The sequence below is a fragment of the Salvelinus alpinus genome, chromosome 1, assembly GCF_045679555.1.
Source record: "Salvelinus alpinus chromosome 1, SLU_Salpinus.1, whole genome shotgun sequence".
Classification (NCBI taxonomy): Eukaryota; Metazoa; Chordata; class Actinopteri; order Salmoniformes; family Salmonidae; genus Salvelinus; species Salvelinus alpinus.
This window is the reverse complement of record NC_092086.1, coordinates 106,774,724-106,791,781: the sequence shown is the minus strand read 5'-3', so window position 1 is coordinate 106,791,781 and position 17,058 is coordinate 106,774,724. Positions and strand designations below refer to the sequence as shown.

Genomic DNA, 17,058 nt, shown 5'->3' with positions numbered 1-17,058 from the left:
TGCATTGCACAGCCCACTGCTATGTAGTCAATCTCAAACATGCACAGTCCTTCTGAGAGAGAGGAGTAGCCAGTCTGTGTAGAAATGAGTAATAGAGATCATATTAAATTACTAGAGGGGCTATGTCATAAACCCTAACAGTTCCATAATGGGGGAAAATGGCAGCCATCTTGGTCAGGGAGAAATCCAAAACCAGTCGAATTAGAATGAATGGCAGTAGAGGCATAGGTGATGCATTTCCTGCTTTTACTTAACCAGGAAAATAGAAGTAAGGCATGTAATGCACAGTATCAGAAATTCTATAATGGAATTATAGTCAACCTAAAATATTGTCATATAATTATAAAAACAGTTTATTTGGGTTTTATACCAATTTTCAGGATAAATAGCCTTATGTATGTAAACAGGCCATAAATGTCTCAGATGTTGTTTTCCAGGAAAGCTGTGAGTGTTATTATATGATACAATATCAGTACTTGTTGCATTTACAACTTGTTTAAGTCCTATCATCTACTGATATCAGCCAGTGTCTGGTTGTGGATTGACTGCATTGTTTGAATGGAATGTTGGCATATTGGCAGTTAATTAAAGCTGCAATATCTAACTATTTGGGTGATCCGACCAAATTCACTTAGAAATTGTAGTTATAGTTCAGTCATTCTCATTGAAAGCAAGTCTAAGTAGATATGTTCTATGTGTGCTATTTCTATGCTTCCCGTTCTTAAATTTCCTTTATGCGTCTTTTCCTTACAGGTTTGTACACCAGCTTCAAACAGCTGAAAATATAATATGTTTATATTTCACAGGAGTTTAGATGGTACAATGATTCTCTACTATATACGTGCTTGTTTTGACACATAATCTGAAATTAGGCAAACTTTTAGAATTTTTGCAACCAGGAAATGGCGGCGCAATTTCTGTAGCCTTGAATTTAAAAAAAACATTCCTCTAAAACTGTCTAGCACACATACAGCACAGGTAAATTATTCACATTCATTGTTTCACGCAATATCTTATCACAGCATTGGCAAACCCATGGGTGACCAACTCCCTGACAAACATGGCTGACCTTTGGACCGTCATAAGAAGGTTCATTTCCATTCTAGTATTCTAATTCCTAATTCTATGGAATAAGTAATAAAGGAATCAACTAAGTCGTTCTGTGCTTTGAACTTTGCTCTGGCTAAGAGTGTCTGACTAAAGGCTGTTTGGCTGCTGCTTATCCTCACTAACTTAACCGAGGTAATGTTTGTGAATGTGAACTTCCGTGTGGACAAACTTGAATAGGCTTTGGATCACTGTTATCCTTTAACTTCAAAATTATAATGTGCACCTCCTGTGATTATTAAGACATGGGTGAGCCAACTAAATATTAGGGAGATGTGCCTAACCTTTGGTATACTCAGTGTATATAGGACTATACACTGTTCCTTGTGTCATGTGATGAATAAAAGTCCCTTCTACATATATTAGTCTGTTCAGGGTGATGCATGCTAAGTCATCTAGCAGTACCCCAGTCAACCTGGTCAAATAACTTACATAACTTAATTACAAGTGCGTTTTGGAAGGACACCAACAATGGTCCTTCAACCCTTATATAACACCAACAATGGTCCTTCAACCCTCATATAACACCAACAATGGTCCTTCAACCCTCATATAACACCAACAATGATCCTTCAACCCTCATATAACACCAACAATGGTCCTTCAACCCTCATATAACACCAACAATGGTCCTTCAACCCTCATATAACACCAACAATGATCCTTCAAACCTCATATAACACCAACAATGGTCCTTCAATCCTCATATAACACCAACAACGGCCCTTCTATCCCCTGATATAACACCAACACCGGTCCTTCTATCCTCATATAACACCAACACCGGTTCTTCTATCCTCATATAACACCAACAACGGTCCTTCTATCCTCATATAACACCAACAACGGTCCTTCTATCCTCATATAACACCAACACCGGTCCTTCAACCCTCATATAACACCAACAATGGTCCTTCAACCCTCATATAACACCAACAATGGTCCTTCAATCCTCATATAACACCAACAACGGCCCTTCTATCCTCATATAACACCAACAATGGTCCTTCAATCCTCATATAACACCAACAACGGCCCTTCTATCCTCATATAACACCAACAACGGTCCTTCTATCCTCATATAACACCAACAACGGCCCTTCTATCCTCATATAACACCAACAACGGTCCTTCTATCCCCTGATATAACACCAACACCGGTTCTTCTATCCTCATATAACACCAACACCGGTCCTTCTATCCTCATATAACACCAACAACGGTTCTTCTATCCTCATATAACACCAACACCGGTTCTTCTATCCTCATATAACACCAACACCGGTCCTTCTATCCTCATATAACACCAACAACGGTTCTTCTATCCTCATATAACACCAACACCGGTTCTTCTATCCTCATATAACACCAACAACGGTCCTTCAATCCTCATATAACACCAACAACGGTCCTTCTATCCTCATATAACACCAACAACGGTTCTTCTATCCTCATATAACACCAACACCGGTCCTTCTATCCTCATATAACACCAACAACGGTCCTTCTATCCTCATATAACACCAACACCGGTCCTTCTATCCTCATATAACACCAACACCGGTCCTTCTATCCTCATATAACACCAACACCGGTCCTTCTATCCTCATATAACACCAACACCGGTCCTTCTATCCTCATATAACACCAACACCGGTCCTTCTATCCTCATATAACACCAACACCGGTCCTTCTATCCTCATATAACACCAACAACGGTCCTTCTATCCCCATATAACACCAACAACGGTCCTTCTATCCCCTGATATAACACCAACACCGGTTCTTCTATCCTCATATAACACCAACACCGGTCCTTCTATCCTCATATAACACCAACACCGGTTCTTCTATCCTCATATAACACCAACAACGGTCCTTCTATCCTCATATAACACCAACAACGGTCCTTCTATCCCCTGATATAACACCAACACCGGTTCTTCTATCCCCATATAACACCAACACCGGTTCTTCTATCCTCATATAACACCAACAACGGTCCTTCTATCCCCTGATATAACACCAACACCGGTTCTTCTATCCTCATATAACACCAACAACGGTCCTTCTATCCCCTGATATAACACCAACACCGGTTCTTCTATCCTCATATAACACCAACAACGGTCCTTCTATCCCCTGATATAACACCAACACCGGTCCTTCTATCCTCATATAACACCAACAACGGTCCTTCTATCCTCATATAACACCAACACCGGTTCTTCTATCCTCATATAACACCAACAACGGTCCTTCTATCCCCTGATATAACACCAACACCGGTCCTTCTATCCTCATATAACACCAACAACGGTCCTTCTATCCTCATATAACACCAACAACGGTCCTTCTATCCCCTGATATAACACATACGGTACAACTGTAGGAAGAGAGATTTATTTTCAACAATGTCCTTCGACATCAGGGATTCCCACAGAGACATAATTTTCAGTATTATTTTGGCCGATCTCCCCGTGCCCCCCCCCCCCTATTGAGTACAATAAGAAGGAATGGAAAATCATGTGTTCTGTTCTCCCCCAGGGTTCTAGAATCTTAAAGCTTGTTCCTGGCACAGATCTCTCCAGGAGGTTTGACATAACGAGGTCCAGAAACTACAACAGGATACCAATCCCCCCTTGGTTGCCCTCTCTATGATAACACACACGTAGACATTGATACACATGCACACACACACACACAAAGGGACATGTCATTCATATTTGCCATGAGACTGAAATCACGTTATATTTGTTCAGAGGACAAGGCAAATGAGGGGGATTCAATGCAACAGGTTAAACATGTTTTCACAGATATAATTACGATTCTAAACAGTTTCCTTACTGAAATCATTCTACATATTTTTGAAGTGACACTAATTGTATAAGTGATGAATTAACATATCCTGTCACGCTAGACTACGTTATCAAGTTTTGCAGACAACAACCCTCTCTGTCAATGAAGGAATAATTCTCACTCCTATTTTATATCCGTCAGTGCAGTACCGGCATAGATCCGCTCACTTCCAACTGTAGAATGGATGAATAATCTTGTCAAGGAAAAACAACACATAACCAATTACATTACTAGTTACTTTAGTTCGCACCATAAAACATATTCCGTTTAAATGGGGAATTCTTCTCTGAGATGGGGAGGTCAAAATGTGTCCCTCGATCTTTTTGCCAAACCAGTGCTCCAGTCTTGATCAGATTATGAAATAGGGAATACTGCAGAACTGCACAGTGCCAAGACCAGCACACTCCCTATGGTTCTACCCCATGTTCACATAATCTCTTTCTCCCTCAACTCCTCCTCTCTTCATCTCTCTGTATCCACCCTCCTCTCTCTCCCTTAGTCCCCCCTCCTCTCTTCATCCCTCTGTATCTACCCTCCTCTATCTCTCTTAGTCCCCCCTCCTCTCTTCACCCCTCTGTATCCACCCTCCTCTCTCTCTTAGTCCCCCCCTCCTCTCTTTATCCCTCTGTATCCACCCTCCTCTCTCTCCCTTAGCCCCTCCCTCCTCTCTTCATCCCTCTGTAGCCCCCCTCCTCTCTTCATCCCTCTGTATCCACCCTCCTCTCTCTCTTAGTCCCCCCCCTCTCTTCATCCCTCTGTATCCACCCTCCTCTCTCTCCCTTAGTCCCCCCTCTCTTCATCCCTCTGTATCCACCCTCCTCTCTCTCCCTTAGTCCCCCCCTCTCTCTTCATCCCTCTGTATCCACCATCCTCTCTCTCCCTTAGCCCTCCCCCTCTCTTCATCCCTCTGTATCCACCCTCCTCTCTCTCTTAGCCCCCTCCTCTCTTCATCCCTCTGTATCCACCCTCCTCTCTCCCTTAGCCCCCCTCCTCTCTCTCCCTTAGCCCTCCCCCTCTCTTCATCCCTCTGTATCCACCCTCCTCTCTCTCTTAGCCCTCCCCCTCTCTTCATCCCTCTGTATCCACCCTCCTCTCTCTCTTAGCCCCCTCCTCTCTTCATCCCTCTGTATCCACCCTCCTCTCTCTCCCTTAGTCCCCCCCCCTCTCTTCATCCCTCTGTATCCACCCTCCTCTCTCTCCCTTAGCCCCCCCTCTCTTCATCCCTCTGTATCCACCCTCCTCTCTTTCCCTTCGTCCCCCCCTCTCTCTTCATCCCTCTGTATCCACCATCCTCTCTCTCCCTTAGCCCTCCCCCTCTCTTCATCCCTCTGTATCCACCCTCCTCTCTCTCTGTAGCCCCCTCCTCTCTTATTCCTCTGTATCCACCCTCCTCTCTCTCCCTTAGTCCCCCCTCCTCCTCTCTTCATCACTCTGTATCCACCCTCCTCTCTCTCCCTTAGTCCCCCCCCCCCCCTCTTCATCCCTCTGTATCCACCCTCCTCTCTCCCTTAGTCCCCCTCCTCCTCTCTTCATCCCTCTGTATCCATGCTCATCTCTCCAGGCCCTTATATGATGTCCTCGTCGTACTTCTGCAGTGCCTCTTCTAGCTTCCCAGTGATCTTCTGGAAGAAGCTGATCTGCTGCTGGAGGTGGTGTTGCATCTGGCTCTTGAAGTCACGTACGCGCGTACGGTGAAAGTGCTGGATCTCAGCCAGTGTGGCGCAGGAAATTATGTTACAACGCTCGTTGATGGTTGATCCCTCCCCTTCTTGTTTCTGGCACTCCTTCACTTTGGTAAGGGCACCTGGGGAGATAGGTGGAGGAGAGAAAGAAGGAGATGGAACGGGGAAAAGATGAGTGGGGAAAGGGTTCGAGAGAAGGGTATCAAAGCTATTCCTATTAATGGTGAAAAGGAAAAATACTATATTTAGTCAAGCAAACTCTGGTTGAATCATGAATCTGTCCCTTTGAAAAGTTTTAACATGACTCAGAAAGAAGTTGACCATTGGTTTCATTCCCTCAGCTCTCTGTCCATATAGTAGTAGACTAAAGCCAATGCTCCGTGGTGCCCCTCACACATAGTTATAATCGTCTAATTCAAAGCAGTCTGTCTGGTTTACAGCTGATTACACTGTGTAGTACTGTGGCTAAATGGTTATCGAAGGCCACAAACACTGAACAACCTATTTATAAGTGAATAGCTAAGAACAGCAATAGTTGTAATGAGATATGAACAATTAAATTGTTGCCGTGAAGGACACATACACTACATGACCAAAAGTATATGGACACCTGCTCGTGGAACATCTCATCTCAAAGTCATGGGCCTTAATATGGAGTTGGTCCCCCTTTTGCTGCTATAACAGCCTCCACTCTTCTGGGAAGACTTTCCACTAGATTTTTGAACATTGTTGCGGGGATTTGCTTCCATTCAGCCACAAGAGCATTAGTAAGTTCAGGCACTGATGTTGGGCAATTACGCCTGGCTCGCAGTCCATGTTCCAATTCATCCCAAAGGTTTTCGATCGGGTTGAGGTCAGGGCTCTGTGCATGCCAGTCAAGTTCTTCCACACCAATCTCGACGAAACCATTTCTGTTCTGGACCTTGCTTTGTGTACAGGGCATTTTCATGCTGAAACAGCAAAGGGCCTTCCCCAAATTTTTACCATTAAGGTGGAAGCACAGAATCGTCTAGAATGTCATTGTATGCTGTAGCGTTAAGAGTTCCCTTCACTGGAACTAAGGGGCCTAGCCCGAACCATGAAAAACAGCCCCAGACCATTATTCCTTCTCCACCCAACTTCACAGTTGGCACTATGCATTCGGGCAGGTAGCGTTCTCCTGGCATCTGCCAAACCCAGATTCGTCTGTCGGACTGCCAGATAGTGAAGCGTGATTCATCACTCCAGAGAATGTGTTTCCACTGCTCCAGAGTTCAATGGCGGCTAGCTTTACACCATTCCACCCAACGCTTGGCATTGCGCATGGTGATCTTAGGCTTGTGTATGGCTGCTCGGCCATGGAAACACATTTCATGAAGCTCCTGATGAACAGCTATTGGGCTGACGTTGCTTCCAGAGGCAGTTTGGAACTCAGCAGTGAGTTTTGCAACCGAAGACAGACAATTTTTACTCACTTCAGCACTCGGCGGTCCCGTTCTGTGAGCTTGTGTGGCCTACCACTTTACGGCTGAGCTGTTATTGCTCCTAGATGTTCCCACTTCACAATAACAGCACTTACAGTTGACCGGGGCAGCTCTAGCAGGGCAGAAATGTAATGAACTGACTTGTTGGAAAGTAACCTTTATTTAACTAGGTAAGTCAGTTAAGAAGAAAATTCTTACTTACAATGACGACCTAACCCGGCCATTCTACTGCCAATGTTTGTCTCTGGAGATTGCATGGCCGTGTGCTCAATTTTATACACCTGTCAGCAATGGGTGTGGCTGAAATAGCTGAATCCACTAATTTGAAGGGGTGTTCACATACTTTGTATATATAGTGTACTTGAGCTCTGAATGTGCAAGTGGAAGATTTACCTAAAGACTTTTCCGCTGCTTTAGTGAATACCCTTATCTACAGCCATTAGACTCCAGGCCTTATCTAGGGAATTTAAATCAACACGCGCGCACACACACACACACACACACACACACACACACACACACACACACACACACACACACACACACACACACACACACACACACACACATTCACGCGCACACACATTCACGCGCACACACACACACACACACCCACACCTGCACACACACACACACACACACACACACACACACACACACACACACACACACACACACACACACACACACATTCACGCGCACACACATTCACGCGCACACACACACACACCCACACCTGCACACACCCACACCTGCACACACACACACACACACACACACACACACACACACACACACACACACACACACACACACACACACACACACACACACACACACACACACACACACACACACACACACACACACACACATACACACACACACTTGGAAGAATAAATATACTAACGATATTAAATTAACTTGGACATTGTTATTTTCGGCGCTTGCATGCAATCACAGAGCCAGAGCACCAATAAGCTGAACTTCTGCACCAGTGCCAGTGGAAGAAATGTGTCCAGGCAATATTGTGCAGCAGCTCCCCAGATCCCCACCCTTGGAGAGGAAAATCACTTAATCCTGAGGCTATTCCGCATTCCAATATTCCCAGGGAAACGCCGGACAAGAGGCCCTGGAATCTCCTCCTTCTAATTCTATGCCGATGTAGGCTAACATAACCTTCAATGTCACAACTGAACTTGGACTACACGGCATGTTACAAAACGGCACCCCATATTGATGTGCCTACTATTTAATAAATCTATTACAAAGTGACAAATAAGAGAACGTTGCATCCATTAGTAAAATGAGAACTAAAGAGTTCTGCTGGTAACCACGTTTCCTTGAAGACTATACCTAGCTCTAAGAGCCCTGAGCTGTGATTATAGGCTCCTTCAGCAGAGTCCAAACCTCTGATCTCACTCTCTTCATTGGGTGTGAGACAAAACTCTCAACTCTCTTTCAGGACAGAGAATGAAATGTCATGCCTCAAGGCCATATTCTTCAGCATTACTCAACAGAGAAAACTGTGAAAGCAAACTTTTGCCAGGATGCACAAAAGTTGTACATAATACAAAACATGTGTGTGTCATGTTACGTGATCTGAAGTAATGTTCAAAACACAAAACATTTTGCTGCGAGGGATATCCAGGAAAGCCAAGGCAAAATGTGCTTTTGTTCATCATCAACATAACATGACCCCTAGAAATAGAATGCCTATGAGAGTGCAGCCAAATTGCAACGTTTAGAGGGTCTTTGACCATTCTATGGACTCTATTTCTAGAGCAGAGACAGCTGTGACATAATCATACTGTACCTTTCTGAACATGGATGATATCAGGATAGTTGGCCAGGTGTCCCTTGTACAGGTCCAGCAGATCCGATATGGGGTCCAAATCCTGTCTGGGCTGCTCAGCAAAGTAGTCTCCTATAGCCTCGTAGGCCTCTCCTGTGAATGCTATGGCACGGTTCAGTCCTACAGAATAGGACTGCTGGTCCATCTCAAAGGCTTGGCCCAGCAGTTTGAAGGACTGACCCACTTTCTGATACTCTTTCTTAAAGCCGGTGATCTGCTTCCGGGCGAACTCGTTGATGGTGGCATTCACCACTAGGCAGTTGTCATCCATCTTCTTGGTAAAGGCTTTAAACCCATCGACCTTGTTCTCTACCTCCTGTAGGTCCAGTGGAACAGCTGGGGTGGAGATGGTCAGGAAGAAGTTAGCGCCAGTCAACTCATCCTTCTCTGCCTTTCTCTTGCCCATCTTCCACGTCTTCTCGTCTGTGCTGGGGCAGGTGAGGAAGTGCTGGAAGACGTCACATCTAGCCAGGACAGGGTGGCTCGTCATGTGGTTCATCCACCATATTAAACCTTTTCTGCGTTTGGAGACAAAGTCCTGCTCAAAGCGCCCAGTGGCCTGTTTCTCAGGCAGATGGGGGACTGAGATGACAGGGAAGCGTTCCACAAGTCGAGCGTAGAGCCAGTCAAAGTGCTTGTATCTTCTATTCACCTGGCTCTGGGTGTGGGACGGAGTCAGTCTGTATGACATGTAACTCTTCATGCCTTTGAATTTTGTCTGTTTGGTGGGGTCATCGATGGAGCAGGCAAACGGGTATGGGTCTTCCTCCCACTCTGGCCCATACTGCCCCATGACAACACAGATCTTGTCCCCATCTTTGACAAAGGCAGCTGCCTCGCCCAATACAAAAGCCTCTCCGCCAGATTTCACAAAGGTTGAGAACCTGTTGAGGTTTTTACCTATTGTTGCTGAACTTTTGGCTTGGGCACTGTCACGTCTCCCAGGCAACGAAGTAGTCACTGTGTATGCTGTGGAACTAGTTCTATCATTGTCATGTTTAGTTCCAGGCTCAGCCGCCACAGTAGAGCTGTCATCCCAGTCATCATCCCAGTCATCATCACTACCTTGACTGGTCTGGTAACCATGGCGCTGGGGAGTTTGCACAGGATAAGCGGAGTGGGTCGGATCTTTAATGTTCTCAGCACGAGAGTGGGACTGGGAATAGTATGATGAATCATATCCACTTGATGGGGAGTCGGGTTGACCTTGATCCGCCGACATGCCATTGTTGTTGGACGAGATGTCAGATGATTCATTTCTGAGAATCTCCACGTATGAGGCTGGAAAAAGACCAGTATCCCCTCTGCTGTTTGTTCCCTCTAGCCATCCCTCTATGTCTTGTTCGCTGTATAAAGTAACAACTTCGTTCTCAGTAATCGATATCTCTCCTAGATTTTCCGAACTAAAGTCGTACAAGGCTCTTGCCCTAAACGCCATAGTTCATAACACAAACAACAGGGGAGCGCGCGACCGAGTCCTGATAGACTATTAATTAGTCATGCGAGCGAGCCATCGGACCACCGTATCACTTTGTATTCAGCACCAAACTCTTTTTTAGTTTTAGTCCTTTGCAATTGGGCTGTAGAATATCGTCCGAAAATACATTTCAAGTTGTAAAACATGCGCTTGTATTCTCTGTAGTCTAATCGCATGCGTGAAAGTCAAAGAACAATGTCTTCTTTTTCTTCATGAAAAGGTACAACGGAGAAAGTCCTATTCCAGATGCTAAAGGCTCGTAACAGGACTAGTCCGCAGACGAAAGAATCCTGAATAATCGAGGGTGGAGCTAGTTCTAGGCTACATTTAACCACTGAGATATGCATTCAGCAGGCAACACAGCAGCGAGCAATACGTTTGGTCAAGTTTCCATATTGTTACAATGATGTCATATTTTTACGAACAGACCATATCGTTATAACGATGTTATAGTAATATTTTTTTCATGCTGCATGCAGAGCTTCAAGCCACTGGAGTCTGTCTTTAACAATTTTCAAAGGATTAAAGCATTTGCAATGCATCTGGTGGAGCCTCTATAGCCAGGATATGTTTTTGTTTTGTTTAAATAATCAATGTTCCCATATTTGTTATATCATTCAAGTAGACCAATAATATTTAAAACCTCAAATTATACCATGACTGTGATCATGCAACATATAAGATCTTGAAGTTTAACATTGTTTTTAAAAATCTGTTACCTGTGCTGTTAGCCCATATTTGATGTTTGAAAAAGGTATTTACTCTGTGCCATGTCGGCCCATATTTGATGTTTGAAAAAGGTCATCCTCGTATTCATTGTTAAATTGTATAAATTTAAAAAAAAAAAAATTAGGCTACATGTATCCCTAATCATAAAATAGTTTGTTTGCTCACAGTGCTCTGGTGTATTGTCACGTATTAACCACTAGAGGTCCCTACACGCACATTATTAGAGAAGGGATTACATTTTCTCACTTTGAGGTTACGTTTAATTGTCATCTTTTTCTAAGAATAACCTTGCTAGATTTAAATAGTGTAGCGGATGGGATAGCCCTGCAGAAAGGTAACATCAGTAAAGTACACGAAGCGTCTACTGTACAAAGTCACGTGACATCCAGTGACAAGCGGGGGGGATATCATAAAATCCAAGATTACTAACATGTGTACGCTTCCGGGATATTACCAAGTTTCGACACGGTGGTTGAGGTTTTGATTTGAACCACTCAGAAGTTACTCGATAGTATAGCATCAAATCATTGTTACTTTGATGTATAGAATTTAAAACGTTTGTAATATAATCATATAGGAATCATATGACCGGATCTAACCAAATTAAGACTAGCCGATTATCGCAGTTTCGCTCGAATATCTTTCATTACGCTTCGCATGAAAACGCTTTCCATATTTCCTGCAACATTGTGTGTATCCTACAGTCCAAACTCGGATTCTTGCTAGGGACCAAAACAAAACCATTTGAAAAGAAGGCCGTGCATAGAATTCCGAGTGTACATTTAGCCTAGCTAGTTTAGGAGAAAATAGTGGTTTACCTGGAATACGCCAACCATCAACCAATTTCTGTTTTGGGAGAGCACGTCAAGCTACTAAAGTATTTCATGGATTTTCTGGTATGGTATTTTTCTTTGATTGTCATGTTGTCATATGATATTTATTTTCGATTTGGCATAGGCCAATTCCCCCCCCTCAAATAACAAACAAAAATAAATAAATATTTGAGCACTGAGGGATTTGGAGGCTCAGTCTAGCTTTGGAGAACCCAGTACAAGGGTCAATCTATCTGGTCTGCTTGGTGGAACACTCGTTCCTTGGCCAATAGGATAACCAACAAAATTTCAACCATTGCAGCTGGGCCAAACAATATTGGACCTCCCTTCTATTTGGTTTTGTGATTCAGTTTTGAGCCACAGTAGTGTAGTCATACTGTCGGGTAATGCTGTCAGACTGAGATTATTATCTGGGGAGCAGTCACCAGTGGGTTTGTGTTTAAAGCTTGACTTTCCTCATTCTAGTATTTTGACACATTTTGGGGGCTTAATCATATCTCTTTCTGTGTGTGTGTGTGTGTGTGTGTGTGTGTGTGTGTGTGTGTGTGTGTGTCGCACGCACGCACGCACACTGTTGTGTTTTTCTCATGGGTTTGTGTTTACATGTCAACATCTGCCTTCCAAATCTATCACATCTGTAGGAGATAGTCCCTAAAAAATAGCAAACGATTGCGTCACACAGGGGGTGTGGTAATGTCATTTAGAGGTCTGATGACGTTTCAGGGGTCAGCATGGGGTATATTGGACATGACAAGATAGTGGCTATCTGTAACGGGTGGGGGGTGTACTCTATAGCAGGCTTGTTTTGCTGTGTTCGGGGGCTAGCCTTTAGCCCATCTATACACGTAGGGCTTTTGACCTGTCGTTGTGACTGTCTGCAGAATCATGCCATTCATTAATATGTTGTCCCTTGAACTGTAAAGTGTTTTCTCCAATGGGAAGAACCGATAAGAAAATGTCGTAGGATGGAGCATTTCCTCAAGAAAGGAAGGAAGGAAGGCTGCTTAAAATAGCTCAACATGTAGGCTGCAAACCAAGGGAGGAAGGAGAAAGATGATGAACCTGCAGTATTGTACAGGCCTACATTTACACTTGACATTTTAGTCATTTAGCAGATGCACTTATCCAGAGCGACTTAAAGGAGCATGGAGCCAGTAACCGAAAGGTCGCTGGTTCGAATACCCTAGCAGACAAGGTGAAACATCTGTTGATGTGCCCTTGAGCAAGGCACTTAACCAGCGACCTTTTGGTTACTGGCCCAATGCTCTTAACCAGTGGTGTAAAGTGCTACTTAAGTAGTTTTTTGGGGTATCTGTACTTTACATTTCTATTTTTGCCAACTTTCACTTTTACTTCACTACATTCCTAAAGAAAATAATGTACTTTTTTCCCATACATTTTCCCTGACACCCAAAAGTACTCGTTACATTTTGGGCGGCAGGTAACCTAGTGGTTAGAGCGTTGGGCCAGTAACTGAAAGGTTGCTAGATCGAATCCCTGAGCTGACAAGGTAAAAATCTGTCGTTCTGCCCACTGTTCCTGGGCCGTCATTGTAAATAAGAATTTGTTCTTAACCGACTTGCCTAGTTAAATAAAAAGTACTTGTTACATTTTGACTGGAAAATAGTCCAATTCACACACTTGTCAAGAGAACATCCCTGGTCATCCCTATTGCCTCTGATCTGGCGGACTCACATAACACAAATTCTTTGTTTGTAAATTATGTCTTAGTGTTGGAGTGTGCCCCTGGCTATCTGTCAAAAAATAAGTTTGAAATGGTTTGTACTTTTGATACTTAAGTACATTTTAGCAATTCCATTTACTTTGATATTTTTTTACCTCCTTTTTCTTCCCAATTTCAACATATCCAATTGGTAGTTACAGTATTGTCCCATCGCTGCAAGTGAGGCGAAGATTGAGAGCCGTGTGTCCTCCGAAGCACAACCCCGCCAAGCCGCATTGCTTCTTAACACAATGCGCGCTTAATCCGGACGCCAACACCAATATGTCGGAAGAAACACCGTACACCTGGCGACCGTGTCTGCGTGCATGCACCCGCCCCACCACAGGAGTCGCTAGAGCGCAATGGAACAAGGACATCCCGGCCGGCCAAACCCTCCCTAACCCGTACTACGCTGGTCCAATTGTGCGTCGCCTCATGGGTTTCCCAGTCGCGGCTGGCTGCGACACAGCCCGGTATCGAACCAGGATCTGTATTAACGTAGTTAGCAGTGCGATGCAGTGCCTTAGACCACTGCGCCATTCAGGAGGCCCCATTCCATTTACTTTTGATACTTAAGTATATTTAAAACCGAATATTTGTAAACTTTTACTCAATAAGTATTTTACTTAGTGACTTTCACTTTTACTTAAGTCATTTTCTATTAAGTTACCTTTACTTTTACTCAAGTATGACAATTGAGGACTTTCCCCACCACTGCTGTTAACCACTAGGCTACATTGCACCACTAGACCTTGACTTGCATGTCTCTGCAAATCCCACCACTAGCTCTCTTGGTCGTCAAGGAAAAAGTCCTGTAGTCAGAGAGCCCCCTTCTCTTACGACTATTTGTGATGAAGTCTTCTCCTTGTAACCAGACCCTCTCCAGGCATACGTGGACTGTTGTAAACAAGCCTGTGTTTTGACTTAAAAAGGGATTGTTTAGGTAACAACTCCAAAAATAGAGGTATCTTGGGTGTTCTCCTTTGTCATTTGATTCGGGGAAATTCCACGGTAACAGAGACTCACAATATATGCCAAGCCATTGATTGCAAAGTTTAACAAACCATACAACTATATGCAGAAGTCTACTTTTAACAATTGCCACTGAATATTTTTACTAAAACACATTTACTTGAGGAGCAGTGCAGATGCAAAGTTTTCTAACAGAATGACAGTAAAAACTCCCTCAGTTTATATGACCTCATTTTCCAAAAACTCTTAAATATCTAGGCTCTTTTGGTTAACTACAGCAAGTGAAGTAGATCAATTTCCAGTATCAGAATGATGGTAACGGAATAACATCATAGGTCCTTGATCTTCTGCACTATAGATGTGGTAAAGGAGACAATTGAATGCATGCTTTCCATTGAGCAGATTGGCGCACATTCAACAAACCTGATCTAACAACATGGATATTCATCCAATCCGTCATCATTTTATGTATTGTAACAGGCCCACAATGTGGTTACTTTAGTCTGTTTTCGCTGCATAACATGTAGAAGTTGTCCCTTTTTCAGTTTTAGAAGAAGCGACTGCTAAATGCTAACTCCCGATTGTATAAACTGGTAGCATAGCTAGCATACAGAAGTTGGTGGTGGTAGCCAAAGTAGTTTTTATTAACAATAATGCAGTTGATTGGTAACGATGACATGAACATGTGTTGGGGTTGACATCCATACAAACATCATACTCAGATTTTTACCTCAACATAGTGTAAAATACACATATAAACAACATAAATGTAGGCACATTTTGATGGGGGCAATGAGGAGACTTGGTATCATTCCGTGCTTCTACACCTGCATTGTTTGGGGTTTTAGGCTAGGTTTCTGTACAGCACTTCGAGATATTAGCTGATGTACGAAGGGCTATATAAAATAAACTTGATTTGATTTGATTCCCCACGGCTCTTTCCTCCACGCGTTTCCATGGAAATTCCATAGTTTTTTCCCCGAGTTGGATTGACCTCTACCGCCTCTATACAGAAATGCATCATTATGAGTGCATTCTATTAATTGGGATGTATTTTCAATAGGTACAAAAAGGTAAAAAATTGTAATATCCTCCATTTGAATGTTTGGGTATAATTCTACACACTGGCAATTATAATTATCTCTGCCCCCAAACAAGACCAAATATGGTTGGTCCAGACAGGACCAAATCTTTACCAATCATAGACGTCTATGTTTCACAGTAAAACACAGTAAAGTAGAGTTCAGTACATGTCAGTCGAGTAAAGTATGAGTTCAGTACAATGGAGTATATTTCAGCACAGTAGAGTACAGTAGATACAAGTAGAGTGTAGTTCAGTAGAATATAGGCCATTATATCATAGTGTAATCGAGTCATGTGTGCTCCACTGTACTGAACTATACTCCATTGTACTCTGTACTGTACTGAACTATACTCCATTGCACTGAACTCTACTTTACTTTGCTCTACTGTACTGTGTTCTACTGCTCCATGCCCCCAGGAGAAGGCTCGGCACAATGGGGGACGACAGTGCCTCTTCCTCCTAAGCACCACGCCATTGGAACTCCCTTCCAGATAAACTCAGGGCTGTTCAGACGGTTGGAGATTTTTAAAGAAGGCCTTAAGACCCATCTCTCTCGGCTGGCCTACCTTTCCCACTAGATTTTGATTGTTGCTTTCATTACATGGTTAGATATATATGTTTTGTTTTTTAAATTATTTTTCTATATTTTATACTTTGAGATTATTGTAAAATAAAAATCACCTTTTAAATGTTTTTATTTTATGATTATTATTCATATTATAATTTCTCATTGTGGCCAATTCAATTGCAGTCATTGTGTTCAAAATCAAATCAAATGTATTTATATAGCCCTTCTTACATCAGCTGATATCTCAAAGTGCTGTACAGAAACCCAGCCTAAAACCCCAAACAGCAAGCAATGCAGGTGTAGAAGCACGGTAGCTAGGAAAAACTCCCTAGAAAGGCCAAAACCTAGGAAGAAACCTAGAGAGGAACCAGGCTATGAGGGGTGGCCAGTCCTCTTCTGGCTGTGCCGGGTGGCGATTATAACGGTACATGGCCAAGATGTTCAAATGTTCATAAATGACCAGCATGGTCAAATAATAATAATCACAGTAGTTGTCGAGGGTGCAACAAGTCAGCATTTCAGGAGTAAATGTCAGTTGGCTTTTCATAGCCGATCATTCAGAGTATCTCTACCGCTCCTGCTGTCTCTAGAGAGTTGAAAATAGCAGGTCTGGGACAAGGTAGCACATCCCGTGAACAGGTCAGGGTTCCATAGCCGCAGGCAGAACAGTTGAAACTGGAGCAGCAGATTTTTTGTTACAGATTTT

General features: G+C 43.3%; 2 protein-coding genes across 2 annotated transcripts in view; one reads left to right on the top strand and one right to left on the bottom strand.

The window, feature by feature from the left end:
* Positions 1-5,458: 5,458 nt before the first annotated feature.
* On the bottom strand, positions 5,459-10,896 carry LOC139537883 (sorting nexin-18-like). The gene is made up of 2 exons (XM_071339754.1): positions 8,928-10,896; positions 5,459-5,770 (listed from the first exon to the last, which is right to left on the bottom strand). The coding sequence occupies exons 1-2, from the start codon at positions 10,402-10,404 to the stop codon at positions 5,532-5,534; spliced, it is 1,716 nt and encodes a 571-aa protein (XP_071195855.1). The 5' UTR covers positions 10,405-10,896; the 3' UTR covers positions 5,459-5,531.
* Positions 10,897-11,632: 736 nt separating this feature from the next.
* The window catches only part of LOC139537888 (ADP-ribosylation factor-like protein 15), a 68,443-nt gene continuing 63,017 nt past the window's right edge, over positions 11,633-17,058 (top strand). Inside the window, exon 1 of the mRNA XM_071339769.1 lies at positions 11,633-12,068. Within this exon, the coding sequence (XP_071195870.1) occupies positions 12,057-12,068 (12 nt within the window). The 5' untranslated portion in view covers positions 11,633-12,056. The remainder of the gene's footprint in view (positions 12,069-17,058) is intronic.